This window comes from Mesoplodon bidens, assembly GCF_964165515.1.
Source record: "Mesoplodon bidens genome assembly, chromosome: 9".
Classification (NCBI taxonomy): Eukaryota; Metazoa; Chordata; class Mammalia; order Artiodactyla; family Ziphiidae; genus Mesoplodon; species Mesoplodon bidens.
In genome coordinates, this window is record NC_138166.1 from 99,890,412 (window position 1) to 99,915,716 (window position 25,305).

The 25,305-nt window shown below is 43.8% G+C and overlaps 1 protein-coding gene across 1 annotated transcript; it reads right to left on the bottom strand.

The window, feature by feature from the left end:
* Positions 1–9: 9 nt before the first annotated feature.
* On the bottom strand, positions 10–25,131 carry ZNF786 (zinc finger protein 786; the record flags this gene model as incomplete). The annotated part of the gene is made up of 6 exons (XM_081243681.1): positions 10–2,460; positions 3,862–4,014; positions 8,202–8,328; positions 17,808–18,122; positions 24,758–25,064; positions 25,124–25,131. 6 exons carry the CDS (start codon positions 25,129–25,131, stop codon positions 638–640), a joined length of 2,733 nt encoding a protein of 910 aa, XP_081099807.1. The 3' UTR covers positions 10–637.
* Positions 25,132–25,305: the final 174 nt, after the last annotated feature.

Consider the following 25,305-nt stretch of genomic DNA (forward strand, 5'->3'; position numbering starts at 1 on the left):
AAACTCTAGTCCCATACAACTTAGCACCTTCGGTTTTATTTTCTTCAACCCAGATTAATCAAATTTTGCATGAATTATCAGCTTTTCCTTAAGGGTAACCATGCATAATCACCATGAAACCTGCTGTGAAACTTAAGCATTCACACAGACAAACCATGAGTCGGATAACTCATTTTGTTGCTATTAGCTTCAAATAAGTCAAAACCAAATCCTATCATATCAGGCCTGCAACAAAAGTCGCTGGGTTAACCCCCCTGCTTATCATACTATGAAAAAAAGAAGAGCTGACATTTAACAGTCACCCCATCCTTTTAGCTTTCAGAACAGTACTGGAGGGATTTCCTGCTGTCTAAATTCAAGCTGGGATTTCAGAGTTAGCTTATTAGCACATTGGGGAAAATCACCCGTTAAGATGGTGGGAAGAACAAACCTACCGTTTCTATCCACTGTTTTCTATCAATGGATAGAAAACGCAGCTGGTGATGTTTTAAATGAGAATCTTTGTGGTTTCTCATATTCCTAACTTGTATTACATTCTTGCTCCATCTGTCTTACCAGAGTTTGGGTTTGGCTGCGCTGGCTGTGGACTCCCTGGCAATACCGACTCTGCTGACCGCTTTGGGCGCCCTACTCGGCCTCAACTCCAGTCGGCCTCAATCATCGCAAACAGTTGGCTGAGCCTTTGCTTAACGTCAGGCTCACTGGGGGCACGACAGGACTTCGTATGCACTCTGATGTGTTCAGCGAGTTTCGACTTATAAATGAAGCCCTTGCCGCAGTCTGCACAGGCGAACGGCCTGTCGGGCCTGTGGATGCGCTGATGCCGAAGCATGTGGCCCCTTTCCCGGAAGTTTTTATTGCATTCGGGGCAGCGGAAAGGCCTCTCACCGGTGTGCAGGCCCTGGTGGCTGAGCAGCTGCGCCTTCAAGCGGAAGCTCTTGTCGCACTGGGGACACTGAAAGGGCTTCTCACCCGTGTGCGTCCTGATGTGCTCCACGAGCTTGGACTGCTTGGCGAAGCCTTTGCCACACTCGCAGGAAAAGGGCATCCGGCCGCCGTGCAGCAGCCGGTGCGCCTTCATGTCGGCCTTCACGCGGTAGCTCTTGCCGCAGTCGGGGCACGGGAAGGGCCTCTCGCCCGTGTGCAGGCGCTGGTGGCTCCGCAGCTGCCCCTTGAGACGGAAGTGGCGGCCGCACTCGGGGCAGCCGAAGGGCCGCTCGCCGCTGTGCACGCGGAAGTGCTCGGCCAGCTTGGACGGCCTCGTGAAGCCCTTGCCGCACTCCGCGCACTGGAAGGGCCGCTCGCGGCTATGCGTGCGCTCGTGCGCCTTCAGGATGCCCTTCAGGCGGAAGCTCTTGCCGCACTCAGGGCAGCCGAAGGGCCGCTCTCCGCTGTGCACCCGCAGGTGCTCGCGCAGCTTGCACGGGTGGGCGAAGCCGCGGCCGCACTCGCCACAGGAGAGCGGCCTCTCGCCGCCGTGCCTCCCCAGCCGGAAGCCCAGGCCGCATTCCGGGCACGCGAGAGGCTGCTCGTCTGAGTGCAGCCGCCGGTGGAGCCGCAGCCGCCCGTGCTGGCGGGAGGCCCGGCCGCACTCGGCGCACCGGAAGGGCCGCTCTGCGCTGTGCACGTGGGTGTGGTCTGGAAGCCCGCACTGCGGGGAGGAGTGCCGGCTGCACGGGCCGCAGGAGGCCGGCCTCTCCGCGCCGGGGCCGGGCTCGAGAGCCTCCGGGCGCTCCTCACCAGCCGGGCTCAGGCCCGGCTTCTCTACCGAGCGCGGGAGCTCAGCCTGTTCGGAGGCGGCCCCGGCACCCTCTCTCCGGGAGCCTGGCCTCTCCGTGCCGGGAGGGCCCCAGGGGCCTCTCTCGTCGCAGCCGGGGCACTGGGAAGGCCTCGGCCCTGCGCGCAGGTGGTGGGCGTACACTTCACACTCGCTGCCCGGCAGCTGGCTCTCCTCGGGATGGATTGCCAGGGGTCTAAGCAAACACAACTTCCGGCGGAAGCCCCGCCCATACTCTGGACAGCGGAAGTGCCTCTGTTGGCGGGGGATGCTCAGCGGCTGTTGTGCCTCGGTTTGTTTGCGGAATTGATCCCAGGCCCTGTGTGGCGGGTCCTTCGAGTGGCTCCCCTGGTGCCTCTCTGAGAGGTTCTTCCAAGAGCCTTCCCCACAGACGGGGCAAGGGTGCTGGAGGCCCTCCCCGGAGGTTTCCTGGAAGCCTGGGAGACCGAGGGTCCTGGGATTTAGGATTCTGTCTCTTTGGGTGGGTTCCCTGGAGCTGTGGACTACTGGAACTAGAGCCCGAGTATCATGTCTTTGTGGATTCAGGAGGGCGACGACTTGGTCAGGCCTGAAGGAAACATCTTCATTTTTTCCTAATAAGGGTTCAGAGCAACGCTGGCTCTGAAGAGGATCTACTTGGAAATGGCAGTGGGCTTCTCCTGGTTTCACAGCTTGCTGGCTTCCTGAAATTGAAAAGAAAACTTCAGTCAGTATCCCAGCCTGTGACATGACCAAGGCTTATGTGGCCGTAGCAGTGACCTGAGGTGGCCTGGAAGCCCAGCTTCCACTGAACTAAACCAGCAGCTCCTTTCAGTGGGGGTCAGTTTCATGACCAGGAGTTTGGTGAGAGTCTGCTGAAACTAAACTGAACAGACCTATCTTAGAATAATATTGAAAAGAGAACATGTAAGTCACAAATGTAGGGCCTAAGCTTTGGAATCAGACTGGGTTCGAATCCCATTTGTCCACTGTGCAAGCTTTGTCAAACTCACCTCTGGCTTCAGTTCCTTCTCCTGTAGAAATGGAAACAGTACATAAGACTACTGTGAGAACTGTATGAGTTAACGTGGGTAAACGGCTTAGCGTGGGCCTGGCACGCTGCACGTTCCCTGTAAATGTTCACCGTTATGACCTCAGGGCCACCAGACTTGTCCCATTTGGATGTGCAGACATTCCTGGAGTCAAAAAATAATGACAGGGACTTCCCTGGCAGTCCAGTGGTTAAGACTTCACCTTCCAGTGCAGGGGATGCGGGTTCAATCCCTGGTCAGGGAGCTAAGATCTCACATGCCTCCTCGCCAAAAAACCAAAACATAAAACAGAAGCAATATTGTAACAAATTCAATAAAGACTTTAAAAAAGATAAAATAATGACGGCAGTGTTACTGCCAGGCCCTGGCTAACACTGTGATTCCATATACTCCAGGAGCCGTCCTAAGACCGGATGTTCCTCCCTCCTCGTCTCCATTCCTACCAACCTTGTAAAAAGGTTTCTTGGAAGAATTGCTAACAGACAGTAAAAAGTGAAATAATTTGTGAAGAAAAACTTTTACTCTCCTGAAAGCAGCAGCTAAAAATTAAATTACTGACATTTCTTGGAATGATGCTCCCATTTGACTTTCTCTTTCCATACTTTAATACTAACCCTTAAGAATCCAAAAATCTCAGACTCTCCCATCATGACAAGAAACAAGAGGAGTCTCTATTCCTCCCCCCCTCACTACTAAGAATACCTCATATTTGCTGAACTCTTACTGTGTTGCCAGGTATCATTGTAACAGTTTACATACATTAACCCATTTAATCCTATAAGGTAGGTACTTTTATTATCTTAATTTTATAGGTCAGGAAATTGAAATGCTATGAGGTTGATTAACTTGCCCAAGGTCACCTGGAAAAGGCAAGATCCAGACTCAGGATCCAGAACCCACAATCCTAACAACTATGCTTTACTGCCTTTCTCTAGAATATACCAGGTGTTAAGCCTCAGTCCAGTCAAAACAGGAAGTCAAGGTCAGAGAATTGGAACCAAGAAACCTGAATGGGATGTTTTAAGGACAGGGCCCTGATTTCTTAATACTCACCCCCAAACAGCTGTCCCTCAATAACTGGATCCAAATGCAAATCAGCAGAGGAGCAAATTATGTTTCCTGATTTCTGTGATTCTCCCCAGTTCCTGAAGAGTTCTCTCCCCTGTTCAAGCCAGGATATTAGTTCTGGTTTGGGAAGTCCATCATCTGTACAGAGAAGTCAAACAGGGTAGTTTGGTTTTCTTGAGCACTAAATTTAAAGCACAATGAGCTGTTTTTAAATTCTCAAATTTACCCCTGGGAAAATGTATGAGAAGAGATTTTTAAAAATAGATTATAGGTTTACACAAAGAAAAGCAGAACTGCCCACACATTATAACAGTGGTTCCTAATCTACCTGGACCTGTTAGATGACTCTGTGTTTGATTTTGTCTTGGTCCCAATATATCTAGCAATGCTGCATTTTGTCACAGGTTTCTTAAAACTCACCAGTATTGTGCTTTGAGAATCATGGGACAACCCCTGAGACAACTGGAGATATCTTGGGAATAGGGGGTATATGAAAATAAGAACTGGAGCTTCAGCTAAAATATTCTGAGAAGTACTTCCAGTGACAGTGCTAATCACAACCTAAAATAGTTGAGTTCTGCTAGAATAGAAGGGGGTTGCAATGAATTAAATGAACAAATTAAAATATTACAAGATACCCATTTCCCTGTAAAAAATGTTTACTCTGTGTATTTTCAAGTAAAACTTTCAGTAATACATATATTTAAAAGAACTAAAATTATGCTTCATGGATTGCTAAAGGGAGATTAGTAGATGGTCCAAATCAGAGAAAGAGGATAAGCTGGGCAATGCTGAGGAATTTTAGGGATAAAATGTCAGAGTGACATATACATTAGCCCTCTGAAATCTGACTTCAACCCCAAAAGAATTCCAAAGCTGCTCTCATGAAAAAAGGAATCACTATCTTTTATTTAAACCCATACACCTAAAACAAATATCATATAATATCACTTATATGTGGAATCTAGAAAAAAGGTACAGATGAACTTACTTGCAAAGCAGAAATAGAGACACAGATGTAGAGAACAAACATGTGGATACCAAGGGGGGACGGGGAGGTGAGATGAACTGGGAGATTGGGATTGACATATATACACTACTATATATAAAACAGATAACTAATGAGAACCTACTGTATAATACAGGGAACGCTACTCAGTGCTCTGTGGTGACCTAAATGGGAAGGAAATCTAAAAAAGAGGGGATATATGTATATGTATAACTGATTCACTTTGCTGTACAGCAGAAACTAACACAACATTGCAAAGAAACTATACTCCAATAAAAATTAATTAAAAAATAAATCCATACACCTATTCTCAGTCTTCATCTGGGTTGAACTCTCAGCGTCTTTTAAAATAAATCTATTTTTCAAAAAAATTAAGAAAACAAGTCCATTTACAAGAACATCAAAAAGAGTAAAATACTTAGGAATAAATTTAATAAAAGAAACATAAGACTTGCCCAATACAAATCATAAAATGTTGTTGAAAGTAATTTTAAAAGTCCTAAAAAAAAGTACTAAATAAGTGAAATGATATCCCATGTTCATGAATTGGAAGACTTAGTACTGTTAAGATGACAATATTCCCCAAACTCCATCTGCCTTTTTTTTGGCAGAAAGTGACAAACTGATCCTAAAGCAATGGTAATTAAAACAGTGTGGTACTGGCATAAGACTAGACATATAGATCCATGAAACAGACTTGAGAATCCAGAAATAAACTCCGACATTTACGGTTAATTGGTTTTCCAAAAGGGTGCCAAGATAATTCAATAGGGGAAAGAATAGTCTTTTCAATAAATGGTGTAGGGACAACTGGATTCCTGTATCACACAGTGTGAAAAAATTAACTCAAAATGGATCAAAGAAGGAAAAAAAAGGATCAAAGACCTAAATATATGCACTAAAACTATAAAACTCTTAGAAGAAAACAGGAGTGGATCTTTGTGACACTGAATTAGGCAATGGCTTCTTAGATACGACACCAAAAGCTCAAGCAACAAAAGAAAAAATAAACTGGAATTCATCAAAACTTAAAACTTTTGTGCTTCAAAGGACTCCATCAAAAAGGGAACAGGTAGGGCTTCCCTGGTGGCGCAGTGGTTGAGAGTCCGCCTGCCGATGTGGGGGATGCGGGTTCGTGCCCTGGTCCGGGAGGATCCTGTGTGCCGCGGAGCAGCTGGGCCTGTGAGCCGTGGCCACTGGGCCTGCGCGTCCGAAGCCTGTGCTCTGTGACAGGAGAGGCCACGGCGGTGAGAGGCCCGTGTACCGCAAAAAAAAAAAAAAAAAAAAAAGGGGGAACAGGTAACCCAAAAAAACGGAGAAGATATCTGCAAATCATATATCTGATAAGAGTTCAGTATTCAGAACAAATAGAGAACACTTATAACCCAACAATAAAAAGACAAATAGCCCACTATAAAAATGGGCAAGGTATTTGAATAGACATTTCTTCAAAGAAGATACACAAATGAAAAGATGCTCAACATGATTAGCCATTAAGGAAATGCAAACCAAACCCACATTGATACACCACTTCACATCCGTTTGATCTTTTGTTGTTTCTTCATTGCTGCGCGTGGGCTTTCTCTAGTTGCGTCGAGCAGGGGCTACTCTTCACTGTGGTGTGCGGGCTTCTCATTGCAGTGGCTTCTCTTGTTGTGGAGCACGGGCTCTAGGAGCATGGGCTTCAGTAGTTGTGGCTCGCGGGCTCTAGAGTGCAGGCTCAGTAGTTGTGAAGCACGGGCTTAGTTGCTCCATGACATATGGGATCTTCCTGGACCAGGGATCAAACCCATGGCCCCTGCACTGGCAGGCGGAATCTTAACTACTGCGCCACCATAGAAGTCCACATCCATTTGATCTTGATGCTTGGAACATTCTTTTTGGGTGGCACAGGGTTCATGTCACAAGATTATTTTTCTTTTCTCTATAGATTCAATTACTTTAATTGGTTCTTTGCTAACAATGAAAATAATGTAATATCTTGTATTAATGTTTCAGAAACACTGTATAGAAACTGGAAATCTTAATTATGGTAATGGAACAGAACATAATTATTAGAAACATTGCAATATAAAAGAAGCGGTTTGGCTGTCAGACGCTGGCAAGAGAAGTGGAGGGAATATAGGAGAACTAATTACCTTCATAGACTGAAAGAATAAAGAGATATAATAAAAAGTTCATGAAACATGATCTAGAAGTTTATTATTTAAATTATAAAGGTGGCCAACAGAGGCATTAAAAAACTATCAGGGGCCTCCCTGGCAGTCCAGTGGTTACGACTCCACACTGCCAATGCAGGGGGCATGGGTCTGATCCCTGGTTGGGGAACTGGGATCCCACAAGCCACGCAGTGTGGCCAAAAGATAAAACAACAACAACAACAAATGTGTGTGTGTGTGTGTGTGTGTGTGTGTGTGTGTGTGTGTGTGTGTGTAACAAACCGGAAAGAAATATTTGTAACATAGATAATAAAAATTTTTTAAGTTAAAAAAATTTTTTAAAAAACTATCAAAATTTCGGTAGAAGTGGGGGAAAGGAGATAGAAGAGGGATAGTGTAAGTGAGTGAAACCCTCATTTTTCACAGTAAGGAGTTAAACTCGATAACCAAGAAATACAGGTGTAAGCACAATAGACTGAAGTAAACTGCAGTAAAAACTAAAACAGAAATGATTAACATGGTTGCCTTTGGGGAATTAACTGAGTGAGGGGTGAGGCAAGAGACTTTTATCATTCATTCTGATGCTTCTCCAAACAGACTGATTTTTTAAAAATCATATTTAATAGTAAAATACAAAGACTAAGTAAGCAAAAAGACTAAAAAGAACACCATTATCGTAACCATGCAGAAACAACTGTGGTTAAACACCTGTGCATAGCCTTCCGAAATCTCATTGCAGGGAAAAATAACACCAGCTTTTTTGAGGTATATGGACACCACTGTAAAAGTTGACAGGTAGGAACATCCTAGGTTAAAGATATACAGGGTACTTTATGGATATGGGCAAGGTATGTATCCATGTTGAAAAATCATGGCAACCTGTGAGTAAGTATATAGTGATTAAAAGCCCTGACATATAGTTAGTCATCTCTGACCACCTTACATTACATGCTGTCACAAATATTCTCATGTAGCAACGTCTACCCTTGAGTAAGGATTAGCAATGCTTACAGATATTAACAAAAGACTCTGCATAAAAATGCCTTTCTGAGTTAATTTCTGAGAAATCTGGCTACCTGACAAACAGGAGCATGGAGTGACTGAAACCCCTAACAGGACCCAGTTCCATGCCTCAGCCACAGTTAAACACTTCTTACCTAGAGAAACAAGAATCTCATAATTGGTTCTCATTACTTGCTTGTAAAGCTCCTTCTGCCATGCCTCTAGATCCCGCCATTCTTGCTCGGAGAAATAAACGGCCACATCCTCAAATGTCAGAGGTAACTGAAATTATAGGCATAATACATATACAGTCATAATGGCTTCAAAACTCCAGTTCCTTTTCATCAATTTAAGAGTTTCGCAGTGGACAGTGTTTTTGTCCATTAGGCAGCTTCTTCCTTGGGAACTGCTCCTTCCCTGACTCCCATCATGTGGTTCTGTTGGTGACCATGACCACCCCCTTCCACTTGTTTCTCTATGCCTGTTCCAACTACATATGCATATGTATAGCATGGAACTCTTTCATTTTTCTTCTTCTTCTTTTTTAAAACAAAAATAGGAACAAATCACTGTGTAACTTCTTTCACTTAACATGTCATCTTTCCAGGTCAACTTACATAGGCAAAATCAGTTTTTTGTTAATTGCATTATATTCCATGGGTACACATACTCCACTGATGACACATATATTGTTTCCATTTCCTTTATAAATTACCAAGAATGCTCTGATATGCTTCCTTATATATTACTGGTTTTACTTCTGCAGGAAAAGGCTAAATAAAAAGAACTACTAAATCAAAGGATAGAAACATCTTCAGTTTACGAGATACCACTAGATTGCCTTCCAAAAAGAATCCAGCACTTTTACCCTTGCTAATAAGAAGAGACATTTCTTTACACCGTTGCCAGCACAGGATGTTCTGAAACCTTATTTATTTGTTTATTTATTGGCCAACATGATAGGTAAAATATTCTATTTCATTGTTTTATTTATTTATTTATTTTTAGGCTTCTCTGTGAGCCATGCGGGATCTTAGTTCCCCCACCAGGGATTGAACCTGTGCCCCCTGCATTGGGAACCCGGAGTCTTAACCACTGGACCGCCAGGGAAGTCCCCTGTACTTCATTATTTTAATTTGCATTCATTTGTGAGGCTTAGCAACATTTTCATATTTGGCGGGGAGTGGGGGTTCCACTTATCTTTGTGCATGCCTGTTCACATCCTTTGCTCAACGTTTTAGTGGGCTCCTATAATTTGACTTTTAACTTTCTTACATTAGGGTTAATAATCCTTTGACTAGTTAACAAACATTTTCTTCTAGTTTATCATTTGTATTTTGACTTTCTCTTCTGCCAAAGAGAATATTTTGACCCTTTTATTTAGTTAAAACCTGAGTCTTTCCCATATTGTTTCCAGCTTTTACTTTCATTTTTTGTATTTGTCACAATCAAAAAATTATACAAATATTCTACTGAATTTTTTTCACAATTAGATTTGCAGCTTAATTCTACAGATGATATTGGTATCTTTATTTAGGTACATATGGACAGCCAATCACAGAACACTAATAAATGCACCACTCTTCCTCCTTGAAATCCTGACCTTCACCTTTGCATATATTAGATTTTCACATGTATGTGAATCTATATATTGTTATACTATCTATACATATCTGATTACAGTACCTATGCAATGTTATAAGTGCCCCCCCCACGCCCATTCTTTGTCAAGCTACTGCTGTTAATTTCTGGAACATTCATTCTTCCTTACAAATTCTAAAATAATTTTGTCCAGTTTTAAAAAAAAGTATATTGGGATTCAATTTTAATTAAATTTATATGTGTATTTAGGAAAGATTGAGCTCATCTAGGAACATGTTCTACCACTCATGTGATCTTGCTTCCTATCCTTTAATAAACTTAATGATTTTCTTCATAAATGTTCTGAACCTTTTTTATGAACTTTATTTCTGGTATTGTATAGTTTTCCCAACAATTATAAATGGGACCACCTCTGCCACTTCAAATCATTACTAGTATTTTTTAAAAATTGATTTTTGGGCTTCCCTGGTGGCGCAGTGGTTGAGAGTCCGCCTGCCGATGCATGGGACGTGGGTTCGTGCCCCGGTCCGGGAAGATCCCACATGCCGCGGAGCGGCTGGGCCCGTGAGCCATGGGCGCTGGGCCTGCGCATCCGGAGCCTGTGCTCTGCAACGGGAGAGGCAGCAGCAGTGAGAGGCCTGCGTACCGCAAAAAAAAAAAAAAAAAAAAAAATTGATTTTTGTAAACTTATTTTATATCCAATTAATGTACCATATTTGTTTATCAATTCTAATAGTATTGTTTTTGGTGGAAACAATCATAGTTCTCAGATAATTTCCCCATCTCTTTTCAAAGTACGTACACTGCTTTTATCTCATAGTGTTGTACTTGCTAGAACCTCTTTTGTGGCTTCAGGATTTAGTACCTTGATTTGGAAGACTTTCCCTATTCTAAAATTATAAAAGATATTCTGGTATATTATAACAATAAGGCACATAATTCTTTTCCCAAAGATATTAAACTGTCACAAAACTTATTGACTATTCTTTTACCATTGTGTTGGGATCGCTTTTTCATAAACTAGTTTTCCATTTATACTTGGTTATATTTTTGTTCCACTGGTGATTTTGTCTATTCTTGCTCCAATACTGGACTGTTTAATTCTTATAGTTTTATCAAATGATTTGCTATTTAAGAGGATATGGCCATCTACCACCACCTTGATCATTTTTTTAAAGGAAACTGTCTTGACCTTCCTTGTCTACTTTCTCTTCTAAATAAACAGGAAAAATATTTTGTCAAAGTTATATAAATTCTATTGGGATTCTGATAGCAATATACTAAGTATATGAATTAATTTTGAGAGAAGTGGGTCTCTAAATTATGGGATCTTCCCATCCAGAAACATAATGTATCTTTTATTTATCTAGATTTTTAAATTTTCTTTAGTAAAATTTATTGTTTTCTTCATATAGATCTTATATAATTCTTGACAGATTCATTCCTAGGGATTTTAGAGTTCTGGTTGCTACTATGAGAACTGAACTGAATAGGAATATACAAAGCACACACATGCATACCCTTCGAGCACCAGCTGCCTCAGATTACCCTGTGGTGAGCCCTACCTATTCACACCTGGTGTTACAACTTTCCATCTAATTTCAGATACTGCTCCTTCCACTACTTCACAATAACTCAAAAGCTCCATCCCTTCTTACACCCACTTCCACAAGCAAATTTCAGATTGTTTTTAAGGTAATTATTTCTTAATCATTTAACATGCATAAAACTGAGCTGTTTTTATTGTTTCTGTCTTTTCAACTTGTCACTGACAAGCTTTTTGAGTGTTGTGTACCTAACCCCATTTCTCCCATAAGCTCTGTGGTTTTTACTGCATGATTTTGCATTGCACTGTGATTTTTAGAAATGCATATGATGTATGATGGCAGAATTCATTACTTTTAAAATGTTTTCCAAAAATGCTCAAAAAGCCTTCATTGTTTATTTCTTTAATCTTCAAAAGTGTGAAAGATCCAGAAAATTACAGAGTACACTATAACAAGCATCTGAGTATTTACCACTGATTTAACAAATTTAACATTTTTTCTTCAGATTTCCTTCTCAAGAAATAGAATTTGACAGATAAAACTCAAAGCCCCCTCGGTCCCCACTTCAGTCTTATTCTTACACTCAGTCCTATTCACCTCCCTTCTGAGACACAAACATGTTGATGCATGTGGTAAGTTTTCAGCTCATGTTTTTAATTTTTTTAATACACATATGTATCTATAAATAATATACAGTATTGCTTTGTCTTTTATACACAAATGCTTTATTATACTGCAACTTGCATTTTTATGCAACATTTTGAGATCTGTGCATCTTGATATACATAGAACTGATTTATTTTAATTTTGTATAGTGTTCCATTGTCTGAATGTCACAATTTTTAATTCATTCTTTTATCCATTGACCATTTGCTTTTAGTTCTGTGAACTGCCTGTTCATATCCTTTGCCTATATTTTTACTGGGTTATTTGTCCTTTCATTTCTAAGATTTCTTTATATAATTTGTGTATTAACTGTTAACTACATTAGTTTACAAATACTTTCTCCTAGTGTATCTCTTACCTTTTATTTTTACATAGGCTGCCTTATATTTATATTGTACATAAATTTTCAGTTGTAATGCAATATATCAATCTTTTCTTAGTTCATTTTGCCCTTTGTGGTTTAAGAAATTTTCTTCTACACTAAGATTATGAAGATATCCTACATTTCCTTCCAAAAGACTGAAGTTTTACTTTTCATGTTTAGATTTTTAATTTATCTGGAACCTAATTTTTTTATGGTATACAGCAATGATCTACCTTAGTGTTTTTTTCCAAATGGAAGTCAGTTGTCCCAACACGACTTCTGAAGTTCTCCGAATTAGATTCCTAGGGCTGCTGTCAGAAAGTACCACAAACTTGGCGGCTTAAAACAATAAATATTTATTCTCTCATAGTTCTGGTAGTTAGAAATCTGAAATCAAAGTGTCAGCAGAGCTACGCTCTCTCTGAAGCCTTTAGGGGAGAATCTGTTCCGTGCCTTTCCCTTTGTTTCTGGTGGTGGTTGTTGATACTTGGCATCTCTCAGCTTGAAGCTGCATAGTTCCATCTCTGCCTCCACTGTCACAGGTTCTTCTCCCTTTGTGTGTCTGGGTCTCTGTGACTCTGCTCGTCTTCTTATAAAGACACCACTCATGATGGATCAAGAACCTGTCCTACTCCAGTATGATCTCATCTTAACGAATTTCAACTGCAGCAACGCTACTCCTATTTAGGTCACAATCTGAGGTTCTGGGAAGGACATGTATTGGGGGAGACACTATTCAACTCAGTAGTCTGCTCTGGGGTCCTCTTTGGGTTTCTTCTGCTCCATGTGTCTACCCCTGCACAAAACAGTACTGTATTAATTCCATGGATTTAGTGTAAATTTTATTATCTGCTAGGGCAAGTCCCCCTGTTATTCTTCTTTTCAGCATCATTTTTTTTTTTTTTTTTTTGTGGTACGCGGGCTTCTCACTGTTGTGGCCTCTCCCGTTGCGGAGCACAGGCTCCAGACACGCAGGCTCAGCGGCCATGGCTCACGGGCCCAGCTGCTCCGTGGCATGTGGGATCTTCCCGGACCGGGACGTGAACCCGTGACCCCTGCATCGGCAGGCGGACTCTCAACCACTGCGCCACCAGGGAAGCCCTCAGCATCATATTTTGACCTTTATTTTTCCAAACGAAATTTAGAATCCGTTTATATAATTTAGAAAAATCTTACTGCCATTTTGATGAAGTTGCAGTAAATTTATATATTAACTTGGAAGGAAAGTATCATCTTTATTATATTTAGTCTTCCCATTTATGGGCATGATTTATCTCCTGTTTACAGGCATATCTCATCTTACTGTGCTTTGTGCTTTTTAAAAAATGCAGATACTGCATTTTTAATAAACTGAAGGTCTGTGGCAACTCTGTGTCAAACAAGCCTATTGGTGCCATTTTTCCAACAGCATTTGCTCACTTCATGTCTGTGTGTCACTTTTTGGTAATTCTCACAATATTTCAAACTTTTTCATTATTATTGTATTTGCTATGGTGATTTGTGATCAGTGATCTTTGATGTTACCTTTTTTAAAAAAATTTATTTTTGACTGTGTTGGGTCTTCATTGCTGTGCGCGGGCTTTCTCTAGTTGTGGCGAGCGGCGGCTACTCTTCGTTGCGGTGCGCAGGCTTCTCATTGCGGTGGCTTCTCTTGTTGCGGAGCACGGGCTCTAGGTGTGCGGGCTTCAGTAGTTGTGGCACGTGGGCTCAGTGGTTGTGGCTCACGGGCTCTAGAGCACAGGCTCAGTAGTTGTGGCGCACGGGCTTAGTTGCTCCACGGCATGTGGTATCTTCCCGGACCAGGGCTCGAACCTATGTCCCCTCACATTGGCATTCGGATTCTTAACCACTGCGCTACCCGGGAAGCCCTGGTATTACCATTTTAATTGTGTTTGGGTGCCATGAGCCATGCCCATATAAGATGGCAAACTTAATCCATGTATGTGTTCTGGGACTCCCCTGGTGGCGCAGTGGTTAAGAGTCCACCTGCCAATGCAGGGGACACACGTTCAAGCCCTGGTCCGGGAAGATCCCACATGCTGTGGAGCAACTAAGCCCGTGTGCCACAACTACTGAGCCCGCGTGCTGCAACTACTGAAGCCCACGCACCTAGAGCCCGTTCTCCGCAACAAGAGAAGCCACCTTAATGAGAAGCCCGCGCACCGCAACCAAGAGTAGCCCCTGCTTGCTGCAACTAGAGAAAGCCCACTCGCTGCAACTAGAGAAAGCCCGCGCGCAGCAACAAAGACCCAAGACAGCCCAAAATAAATACATTTATTTAAAAAAAAGTTATTAAAAAATGTGTGTGTGTTCTGACTGCCCCACGGACTGGCCCATCTTTCTCCCTCTCCTCGGGCCTCTTTATTCCCTGAGACAGAACAACATTGAAATTAGGCCGCTTAATAACCCTACATTATTAAGTGTTCAAGTGAACACTTAATGGCCTCTAAGTGTTCAAGTGAAAGGAAGAGTCACACATCTCTCACTTTAAATCAAAAGCTAGAAATGATTAAGCTTAGTGAGGAGGGCACATGGAAAGCTGAAACAGGCTGAAAAGCTAGGCCTCTTGTGTCAGTTAGCCAAGTTGTGAATGCACAGGAAAAGTTCTTGAAGGAAATTAAAGTGCTACTCCGGTGAGCACACAAATGATAAGAAAGCAAAACAGCCTTACTGCTGATACAAAGCAAGTTTTAGTGGTCTAGAGAGAAGATTAAACCAGCCACCACATCGCCTTAAGCCAAAGCCTAATGCAGAGCAAGGTCCTAACTAACTCTTTTCAATGCTATGAAGCCTGAGAGGTGTGAGGAAGCTGCAGAAAAGTGTGAAGCCAGCAGAGCACAGTTTATGAGGCCGAAGGAAAGAAGCCGTCTCCTAAACATAAATGTGCAAGGTGCATCAGCAAGTGATGGTGTAGAAGCTGCAGCAAGTTCTCCAGACCTAGCTAAGATAAGTAATGAGTGTGGCTATACTAAACAACAGAGTTTCAGTATAGACAAAACAGCCTAATAGAGGAGAAAGATATCCTCTAGGACTTCCATAGCTAGAGAGGAAAATCAATGCCTGGCTTCAAAGTTTCAAAGGACAAGCTGAGTCTCTGTTGAGAGCTAAATGCAGCTGGTGACTGTAAGCTGAAACCCCTGTTTATGTACCATTCCAAAAATCCTAGGGCCCTTAACAATTATGCTAAATCAACTCTGCCTGTGCTCTAGAAATGGAACATCAAAGCCTGGGTGACAGCACAGCTGTTTACAACATGATTTACCAAATATTTTAAGCCCACCATTGAGACCTACTGCTCAGGAAAAAAGATTCCTTTCAAAATATTACTGCTCATTGACAATGCACTTGATCGCCCAAGAGCTCTGAAGGAGATATATAAGATTAATGTTGTTTTCATGCCTGCTAACACAATATCCATTTTGCAGCCTATGGATCAAGGAGTAATTTCGACTTTTAAGTCTTATTATTTAAGAAATACCTTTCATAAGACTATAGCTGCTATACATAGTGATTCCTCTGATGGATCTGGGCAAAGTAAATTGCAAATCTTTTGGAAAGGATTTATCCTTCTAGATGCCATGAAGAACATTCATGATTCATGGGAAGAAGCTGAAATATCAATGTTAACAGGAGTTTGGAACAAGTTGATTCCAACCTTCATGGATGACTTTGAGGGAGGGGTTCCAGACTTCAGTGGAGGAAGTAACTACAGATGTGGTGGAAACAGCAAGAGAACTAGAATTCGAAGTGGAGCCTGAGGGTGTGATTGAATTGCTGTAACCCCATGATAAAACTTTAACAGATGAGGAGTTGCTTCTTATGGATGAGCAAAGACAGTGGTTTCTCCAGATGGAATCTACTCCTGCTGATGCCATTTAGATTGTTGAAATGACAACAAAGGATTCAGAATATTACATGAACTTGGTTGATAAAGCAGTGGCAGGGCTCAAGAGGACTGACTCCAATTTTGAAAGAAGTGCTACTGTGGGTAAAATGCTATTAAACAGCATTGCATGCTACAGAGAAATGACTCCTGAAGAGTCAACTGATGCAGCAAACTGCACTGTTGTCTTATTTTAAGAAATTGCCACACGCCAACCTTCAGTAACCACCAGCCTGATCAGTCAGCAACCATCAGCAAGGAGCCAAGACCCTCCACCAGCAAAAAGATTACAACCTGCTCCAGGCTCAGACAATGATTAGCATTTTTAGCCAGAGTATTTTGCGGTACGCGGGCCTCTCACCGTTGTGGCCTCTCCCGTTGCGGAGCACAGGCTCCGGACGCGCAGGCTCAGTGGCCATGGCTCACGGGCCCAGCCACTCCGCGGCATGTGGGATCTTCCCGAACCAGGACACGAACCCGTGTCCCCTGCATCGGCAGGCGGACTCTCAACCACTGCACCACCAGGGAAGCCCTAGCCAGAGTATTTTTAATTAAGGTTTGTACATTGTTTTTTAAGACATAATGCTACTGCACATTTAACACACTACAGTACAGCATAAACATGTAACTTTTATATGCACTGAGAAACCAAAAAAATCGTGACTTCATTTACTGTGATACTTGCTTTATTGCAGCAGTCTGAAACCAAACCCAAAATATCCCCAAGGTATGCCTGTTATTTATAATTTTTGCTATAAAGGTGTTACAGGGGCTTCCCTGGTGGCGCAGTGGTTGAGAGTCCGCCTGCCGATGCAGGGGACACGGGTTCGTGTCCCGGTCCGGGAAGATCCTACATGCCACGGAGCGGCTGGGCCCGTGAGCCATGGCCGCTGAGCCTGCGCGTCCGGAGCCTGTGCTCCGCAACGCAAGAGGCCATAACAGTGAGAGGCCCACGTACCGCAAAAAAAAAAAAAAAAAAAAAAAAAAAGGTGTTACATATTTTTTATATATTTAGTCCTGGGAATTATGGTTTTTGTTGAGATTGTTAACGGTATCTTAAAAGTAATGGTCTCATGAATTCATTTAGTAATCTGAAAAAATGCTCAATATGTAAGCTTATAGAGAAAAACATAAAACCTCAATTTCAACAAAACACTAAATAATCAAATAATGTGTACCCTACTTAGGTTTTTATATCTTCTTGCTTCCAATGTGTCCTCCTTCCTTCTTACACTCAACACAAACTTCAACACGTTAGCGTTAAATTCTGACATTTAAGTCCCTGCCAACCATCATTTCAACCATTCAGAATCTTAAATCTTTTCGAACACTAGTTCTAAATTCAGTAACTATAATGTAAAACTGGTTGAACTAGTTAACACGCATTGCCGGCCCCAGACCAACTTCGATCCATTCTCTCATCCGCCCGTCTCACGCACAGGCGCCCCCGGCCCAGACTCCGCCAGTTCCACGATCGGCTTTGTTTAGGGCTTTGGACACGGACGAGCCCCAGGGGCGGCGGTCACCGGCTCCGTCCAGGGTCCAGACCCCACACCAGGCGCTCAGCGCGACCCTCAGACCCCGCCCCACCCGTCTGCCTCAGCCCCGAGAGGACCTCAGGATGTCGGCCCGCCGAGTCGGAACCCGAGGACCCGCCCAGATCCCCGAGCCGGGCGTCCGCGCGGGGAGCCGCTCTTACCGGAGCCGGCTCGGCCATGGGCCCTCGCGGTCCCACCCGGCCCCGGATCGGGTTACGGCCAAGCCAGGCGTCCCGGCTGCCCGCGGCACCTTCCCTGCGGCGGCGACGGCGGCGGCGGCCTCCCACCCCGCCGCTCCCCGGCGACCTGCAGGCCCAGCCCAGGCGCGGTGCACGCTGGGACTCGCGGCCGCTCCGCCCCACAGCGCCCCCTGCGGCCGGGAGGAGCGAGCGCTGTCTGCACTGGCAGCCCGCGCCGTGCGGACCGGCGTCAGTCGCAAGCCGCAGCCGCCCGGGGGTGACCGATCCTCGCACTCTCTTGGGGGACCCAGAGGAGGGAGACGGAGATGCAGATGGAAAGAGGTGGGAAATGCAGCGTCAACTGCAAATGGATGGATAGGATACTCGCTATTAACTGAGATAGAAACAATGAGAGGGAGTGCAGGTGTTTGATTCCTCCCCAAAGCCAACCCCAGTCAAGGATTAGGTTCAAGGGGTCATCTGTGAGGTGATTCAGGAACCAAGTGAGGGAGGTGAGAAATCAAGGGGCATTAAGCATTAATGAGCAGGTCCCCCCGTCGGCAACTGGGAGTCCATTCTGCTGGGGACTCAGAGGGTGCAGATCATCCCTCAGAATGGTCCTGCCAAGCCTGAGGAGGCTGGGTATTCATCCTCAGGAGGTCAGGCAGAGTCATGACATCGCTGGCCCCATGGACTTACATTAGGAACATGACTCATAGTCTATAAAATTCAAGAAATGGTCTATAACCTAAATATGAAATGGATCTTAAATTTACTCTGCCTTTCACTCTTAAGCAGCCAGTATGGTTGAACTGCTTAGATATATGTAATTGCTATCCCTAACTTAAAGGTTTTCTTAACGAACAATATTGTATATATACAATTTAGCAACAATAAAGCAAATTTTAAAAGAAGTGAAAGTTGTCCATAATTCTGGTATTCTAATGTAAATGCTCGATTTTGTTTCATATAGACTTCCAGTCTCTGTCCACAGACATGTTCTTTTTATATGGTTCTGAGACACACATAAATTTTTGCCTTTTTATCTTTCACTTACCATATCAAGGTTTTCCATATTTCTCATAATCTCATAATTATACTTTTAAATGGCTGCAATTTAAGGTAGTGTATTAATCTGCTAGGGCTGCCATACCAAAGTACCACGGACTGGGAGGGTTAAACAACAGAAATCAATTTTCTCACAGTTCTGGAGGCCAGAATTCCAAGATCAAGGTGTCAGCAGTGTTTGTTTCCTCTGAGGACTCTCTCCTCGGCTTGAAGATGGCTGCGCTTCTCCCTGTGTCCTCCCATGGTTGTCCCTCGGTCTGGGTGTTCTCAGTCCCAATCTCCTCTTATAAGGACACCTGTCACATTGGATATGGGCTGACCCATAAGACCTCGTTTTACCTTAATTACCTTTTTAAAGGCCCTATCTCTAAATATCATCACATTCTGAGGTACTGGGGGGTCAGGAGTTCAACAGATGAATTTTGGGGGACTTCCCTGGTGGTCCAGTGGCTAAGCCTCTGTGCTGCCAATGCAGGGAGCCTCAGGCTTGATTCCTGGTCAAGGAACTAAATCCCACATGCCACAACCAGAAAGGTTCCTCATACCACAACTAAAAGATCCCACATGCTGAAGCAAAGATCCTGCGTGCTGCAACTAAGATCTAGTGCAGTCAAATAAATAATTTTTTAAAAGAATTTTTGGAAACACAATTAAGCCCATAACAGGTAGGGTCGTGTGAAGTACTTAGCGGCAGTTAAAAAATGTTGTGGCTATAAATAATATTGCTTGAATATTTTTATACACACAGTCTTAAGATACAAAAAGTACAAAGTGCAAAGGATAGACCAATACATTAAATTAGATTAAAATTTAAAACTTTGCTGAAAGGGAAAAACCTGCAACCTAGCATACTCTACCCAGCAAAATTATCCTTTAGAATTGAAAGAAAGTTAAAGAACTTCTCAGACAAGCAAAAACTGAGTTCATCAGTACTAAACCTACCCTAAAAGAAATGTTAAAGGGTCCTCTTTAAGTGGAAAAGAAGAGCCTATAACAAGAAGCAAGAATCTAGAGGAAAGGAAAAATCCCACCAGTAAAGACAAATACATAGTATAGGCTGAGGATCAACCATTTAAGCTAGTATGAAGATTAAAAGACAAAAAATTAGGGCCTCCCTGGTGGCGCAGTGGTTGAGAGTCCGCCTGCCGATGCAGGGGATACGGGTTCGTGCCCCGGTCTGGGAGGATCCCATATGCCGCGGAGCGGCTGGGCCCGTGAGCCATGGCCGCTGGGCCTGCGCATCCGGAGCCTGTGCTCCGCAACGGGAGAGGCCACAACAGTGAGAGGCCCGCATACCGCAAAAAGAAAAAAAAAAAAAAAAAAAAAAAAAAAAAACACAAGATGTGGGGGAGGGGAGGAAAAATGGAGATCTTTTAGAATGTTTTTGAACTTAAATGACTACCTGGTTAAAACAAATAGATATTATTATAGGTAAACATATATGACTCCTGTGTAACCACAAATCAAAAACCTACAATAGATACACAAAAAAGGAGAGAGAATGGGACACAAGCATACCACTAAAGAAAATCATCAAACCACAAGGGAAGAAACTAAAGGGAGAAGGGAAGAACAGAGAAGAACTACAAAAGCAACTGCAAAACAAGTAACAAATGGCAATAAGTACATATTTATCAATAATTACTTTAAATGCCAATGGACTAAATGTTCCAATCAAAAGACATCGGGTAGCTGATTGGACAAAAAAAAACAAGACCCATCTATATGCTGCTTACAAGAGACTAACCTCAAAGCTAAAGAAACACACAGACTGAAAGTGAGGAGATGGAAAAAGATATTTCAAGCAAATGGAAAGGACAAGAAAGCAGGGGTAGCAATACCAATATCAGAAAAAATATACTTTCAAACAAAGTCTGTAACAAAAGACAAAGAAGGGTATTATATAATGCTAAAGGGATCAATACAAGAAGAGGATATGATACTTGTTAACATATATGCACCCAATACAGGAGCACCTAAATATATAAAGCAAATATTAACAGATATAGAGGGAGAAATTGACAGTAATACAATAATAGTAGGGGATTTTAACACCCCACTTGCATCAATGGACAGATCATCCAGACAGAAAATCTGGAGATGCTCAACATCGCTAATTATTAGAGACAGGCAAATCAAAACCACAATGAGATATCACCTCACACCTGTCAGAATGGCTATCATCCAAAAGTCTACACATAGCAAATGTTGGTGAAGATGTGGAAAAAAGGAAAACCTTTTATGCTGTTGGTAGGAATGTAAATCGGTGCAGCCACTGTGGAAAACAGTATGGAGATTCCTCAAAAAAACTAAAAATAGAACTACCATATAATCCAGCAGTTCCACTATTGGGTATATATCAGAAGAAAATGAAAACACTAATTGGAGAAGATACATGAACCCCAATGTTCACAGCAGCACTATTTACAATAGCCAAGATACGGAAGCAGTGTAAGTGTCCATCAACATAAAAATGGTTAAAGAAGAAGTGATACACACCCACACCCACACACACACCCCCACCACACACACACTGTAATGTTACTCAGCCATAAAAAAGAATGAAAATCTGCCATTTGCAGCAATGTGGATGGACCTAGCCCAGAATGTCTTGGTTTGGATGGAGAAAATGTAAAACCGAGATCAAATCCATGCCCTCCAGGGGGCATGGCAGGGGAAGCAGGGAAGGTTTCAGTTGAATGTGGGGAGTGCTATTAGAGAGAGGTATTTAGAGGATGCTATGAAGAGATGAGCACGTGCCCAAAATGTTCCTGGTGTTGAGAGTGAATGGTGGATACGAAGGAGTTCAGAAGAAGAGAGAGGAAAGGCATTCTAGAGGAAGCAGTCATGAGGGTATGATGCATTTGGGAAAGATGAAAGTCATCTGGTATGAGTGAAATTCATACTGTGAATAGGTAACAAGATGAGGCTGAAAAGGCAGGTCCAGTTCAGCTCAGAGGTTCTTTTATGTCATGTTAATGAGTCTGCATTTATTTTAAATTATTTATTTATTTTTTGGCTGCACTGCGAGGCACCTGGGATCCAAGTTCCCCGAACAGGGATGGAACCCATGTCCCGCCCCCACAGTGGAAGCGCAGAGCCCCAACCACTGGAAGTCCCTAATTTATTTTTAATTTTTAAAAAATTTTATTGAAATATAGTTGATTAACAATGTTGTGTTAGTTTCAGGTGTACAGCAAAGTGATTCAGATATATATATCTGAATATATTCTTTCGCATTATAGGTTATTACAAGATACTTAGTGTACTTCCCTGTGCTATACAGTAGGTCCTTGTTGGTTATCTCTTTTATATTTTAATCCCAAACTCCTAATTTATCCTCCCCCTTTGGTAAGCATAAGTTTGTTTTCTATGTCCATGAGTCTATTTCTGTTTTTTAAATTTGTTTTCTATGTCTGTGAGTCTATTTCTGTTTTGGGTTTTTTTTTTTTGCGGTACGCGGGCCTCTCACTGTTGTGGCCTCTCCCGTTGTGGAGCACAGGCTCTGGACGCGCAGGCTCAGCGGCCATGGCTCACGGGCCCAGCCACTCCGCGGCACGTGGGATCCTCCCGGACCAGGGCATGAACCCGCGTCCCCTGCATTGGCAGGCGGACTCCCAACTACTGTGCCACCAGGGAAGCCCCTATTTCTGTTTTTTAAATAAGTTCATTTGTATCATTTTTTAGATTCCACATGTAAGCAATATCATACGTTGTCTTTCTCTGACTTACTTCATATGATAATCTCTAGGTCCATCAGTGTTGTTGCAAATGGCATTACTTCATTCTTTTTTATGGCTGAGTAATAGTCCATTGTGTATATATACCACATCTTTTTTTTTTAAAGGAAGGGGAATTTTAATTAATTATTTTATTTTTGGCTGTGCCAGGTCTTCGTTTCTGTGCGAGTGCTTTCTCTAGTTGTGGCAAGCGGGGGCCACTCTTCATCGCGGTGCACGGGCCTCTCACTGTCGTGGCCTCTCTTGTTGCGGAGCACAGGCTGCAGACGCGCAGGCTCAGTAGTTGTGGCTCACGGGCCCAGTTGCTCCGCGGCATGTGGGATCCTCCCAGACCAGGGCTCGAACCCGTGTCCCCTGCATTAGCAGGCAGATTCTCAACCACTGCGCCACCAGGGAAGCCCCCACATCTTCTTTATCCATTCATCTGTCGATGTACACTTAGGTGGCTTCCATGTCTTGGCTATTGTAAGTAGTGCTGCTATGAACACTGGGGTGCGTGTATCTTTTCAAATGAGGTCTTTCTGGATATATGCTCAGGAGTGGGATCGCTGGATCACATAACTCTTTTTAGTTCTTTAAGGAACTTCCATACTGTTCCCCGTTGTGGCTGCACCAATTTACATTCCCACCAACAGTGTAGGTGGGTTTCTTTTTCTCCACACCCTCTCCAGCATTTATTCGTAGACTTTTTGATCATGGCCATTCTGACTGGTGTGAGGTGGTACCTCATTGTAGTTTTGATGTGCATTTCTCTAATGATTAGCAATGTTGAGCATCTTTTCATGTGCCATCCTCATGTCTTCTTTGGAGAAATGAGTTAGAACAAAATTGGAAACTTCTTAAAAATATCTTTTGAGAATAACATTAGAGTTGCATTTTAGAAAAACCAATTTGTCACAAGAGTGATAATGTATTAGTGGAAAAAGCCAGAGGCAGGGAAATCTGTTAGGAAAAACACTTGAAGAAAAAAGTTTTTCAAAAGTGAGCTTATATGGTGTCAGCAGAGGTAGAGAAGGGCTTTTATTTGGGAGAAATTTAGTAGATTGGGTGTAGGAAAATCTAGGATCATTATCAAGTTTACAGCTCTGGAGATTAGTTATAGTTTTGAGATGAGAAAAACAGGGGAGTGTAAAGAAAAGAGGTATAGAGTGAGGGCTGGGACTGATCAGGAGTCTTATTCTGGGCATTCTGTGTTTGAGATGTCTGTGGAAGCCAGAAACAATCAGGAGGAAGCTGGAAACATGAACATGGATTTATAGATTTAAAAGTCATCATCACCTCACAGAGAACAGAGGAAACTGCTGCACAAGGTGTGGCTCAGGAGAGCCAGCCAGACAGGCGAATGGACAGGTACAGCTGGCTGTTGGATTTGGCGGGGGGCACGCTTCCTCCCCAGGCTTGGCATTTCTTTCCATTTAGAAGAGGCTCCACCAGCACATCATCCCTAGCCTCTGCCTCCTCATTCACTTTTTGTTCAGGTCTAGGGCTATACCATCAGGCTCTCCAAAATTCATTCATTACGGTTAAATGAGGTCACAGGGTTGGGGTACTAATCCAGTAGGACCGGTGTCCTTATTAAAGGAAGAAATACCAGAGATACCCCACCCCTGCCCACAAAAAAGCCACGTGAGGACCCAGGGGGAAAGTGGCATCTGCAAGCCAGGAAAAGAGGCCCTCACCAGACACCAACGTTGCTGGCACCTTGATCTTGGACTTCTAGCCTCTAGAACTATAAGAAACTAAATTTCTGTGGTTTAAGCCACCCAGTCTGTGGCATTTTCCTATGGCAGCCCCAGCAGACTAAAACACCCATAATGTAAGGAACTTCTGTCACAAGAAACTTTATGACAAAGAAGAGGGGGAAGAAGGCTAAAGGAGGGGCTCTAACCGGACTCTCACATCAGGGTGAGCAGCGCCTTTCACAGAAAGCCTGCTTTCCTCCAGTGTCTAGACGCTGTGCCTGGATTATCTGGAACCTTCGTCAGGGAGCCCTCACGGCCACCTGCTCCGGGCTGGCCAGTGTGGCTGAAGCATGTTGGCTGAATTTTTCATCCTGCCTCAGCCAGAGCCAACAGAGCCAATGGCCCCACCGCAGAGCTGTCACTGCTTTCCGAGTGGAGTGACCTCGAGACTGAAGGGCTGCTCCCTGGCGTGCGTGGCAATGTGGGTGTTGAGAGCCCCCAGGTAGGTGAAGCCCCTTCCACACTCAGCACAAGAAAAAGGCCTCTCCCCGCGGTGACGGTGCAGATGGGTCTCCAGACTTCTCTTCTGGAGGAAGCTCTTGCCGCACTCGGGACACCCGAAGGGCTTCTCGCCGCTGTGGACGCGTACGTGCTCCGACAGCCTGTACCGCTGAGCGAAGCTTCGGCCACACGTCGCACAGAAGGGCTTCCGGCCGCTGTGCTGGAGCAGGTGGCTCTTCAGGTTCCCTCTGAGCCGGAAGCCCCTGTCGCACTCGGGGCACCGGAAGGGCTTCTCCCCGCTGTGGACCCTCGCATGCTCGGCGAGCTGGGACGGCTGAGCGTAGGCCTTGCCGCACTCACCGCCCGGGAAGGGCCGCTCGCCCGCGTGCCGCCGCCGGTGCAGCTTCAGGGAGGCCTTCCAGGAGAAGCTCCGCTTCCACTCGGGGCACCGGAAGGGCTCGGCCCCGCCGTGGAGTCGCCGATGCTCGG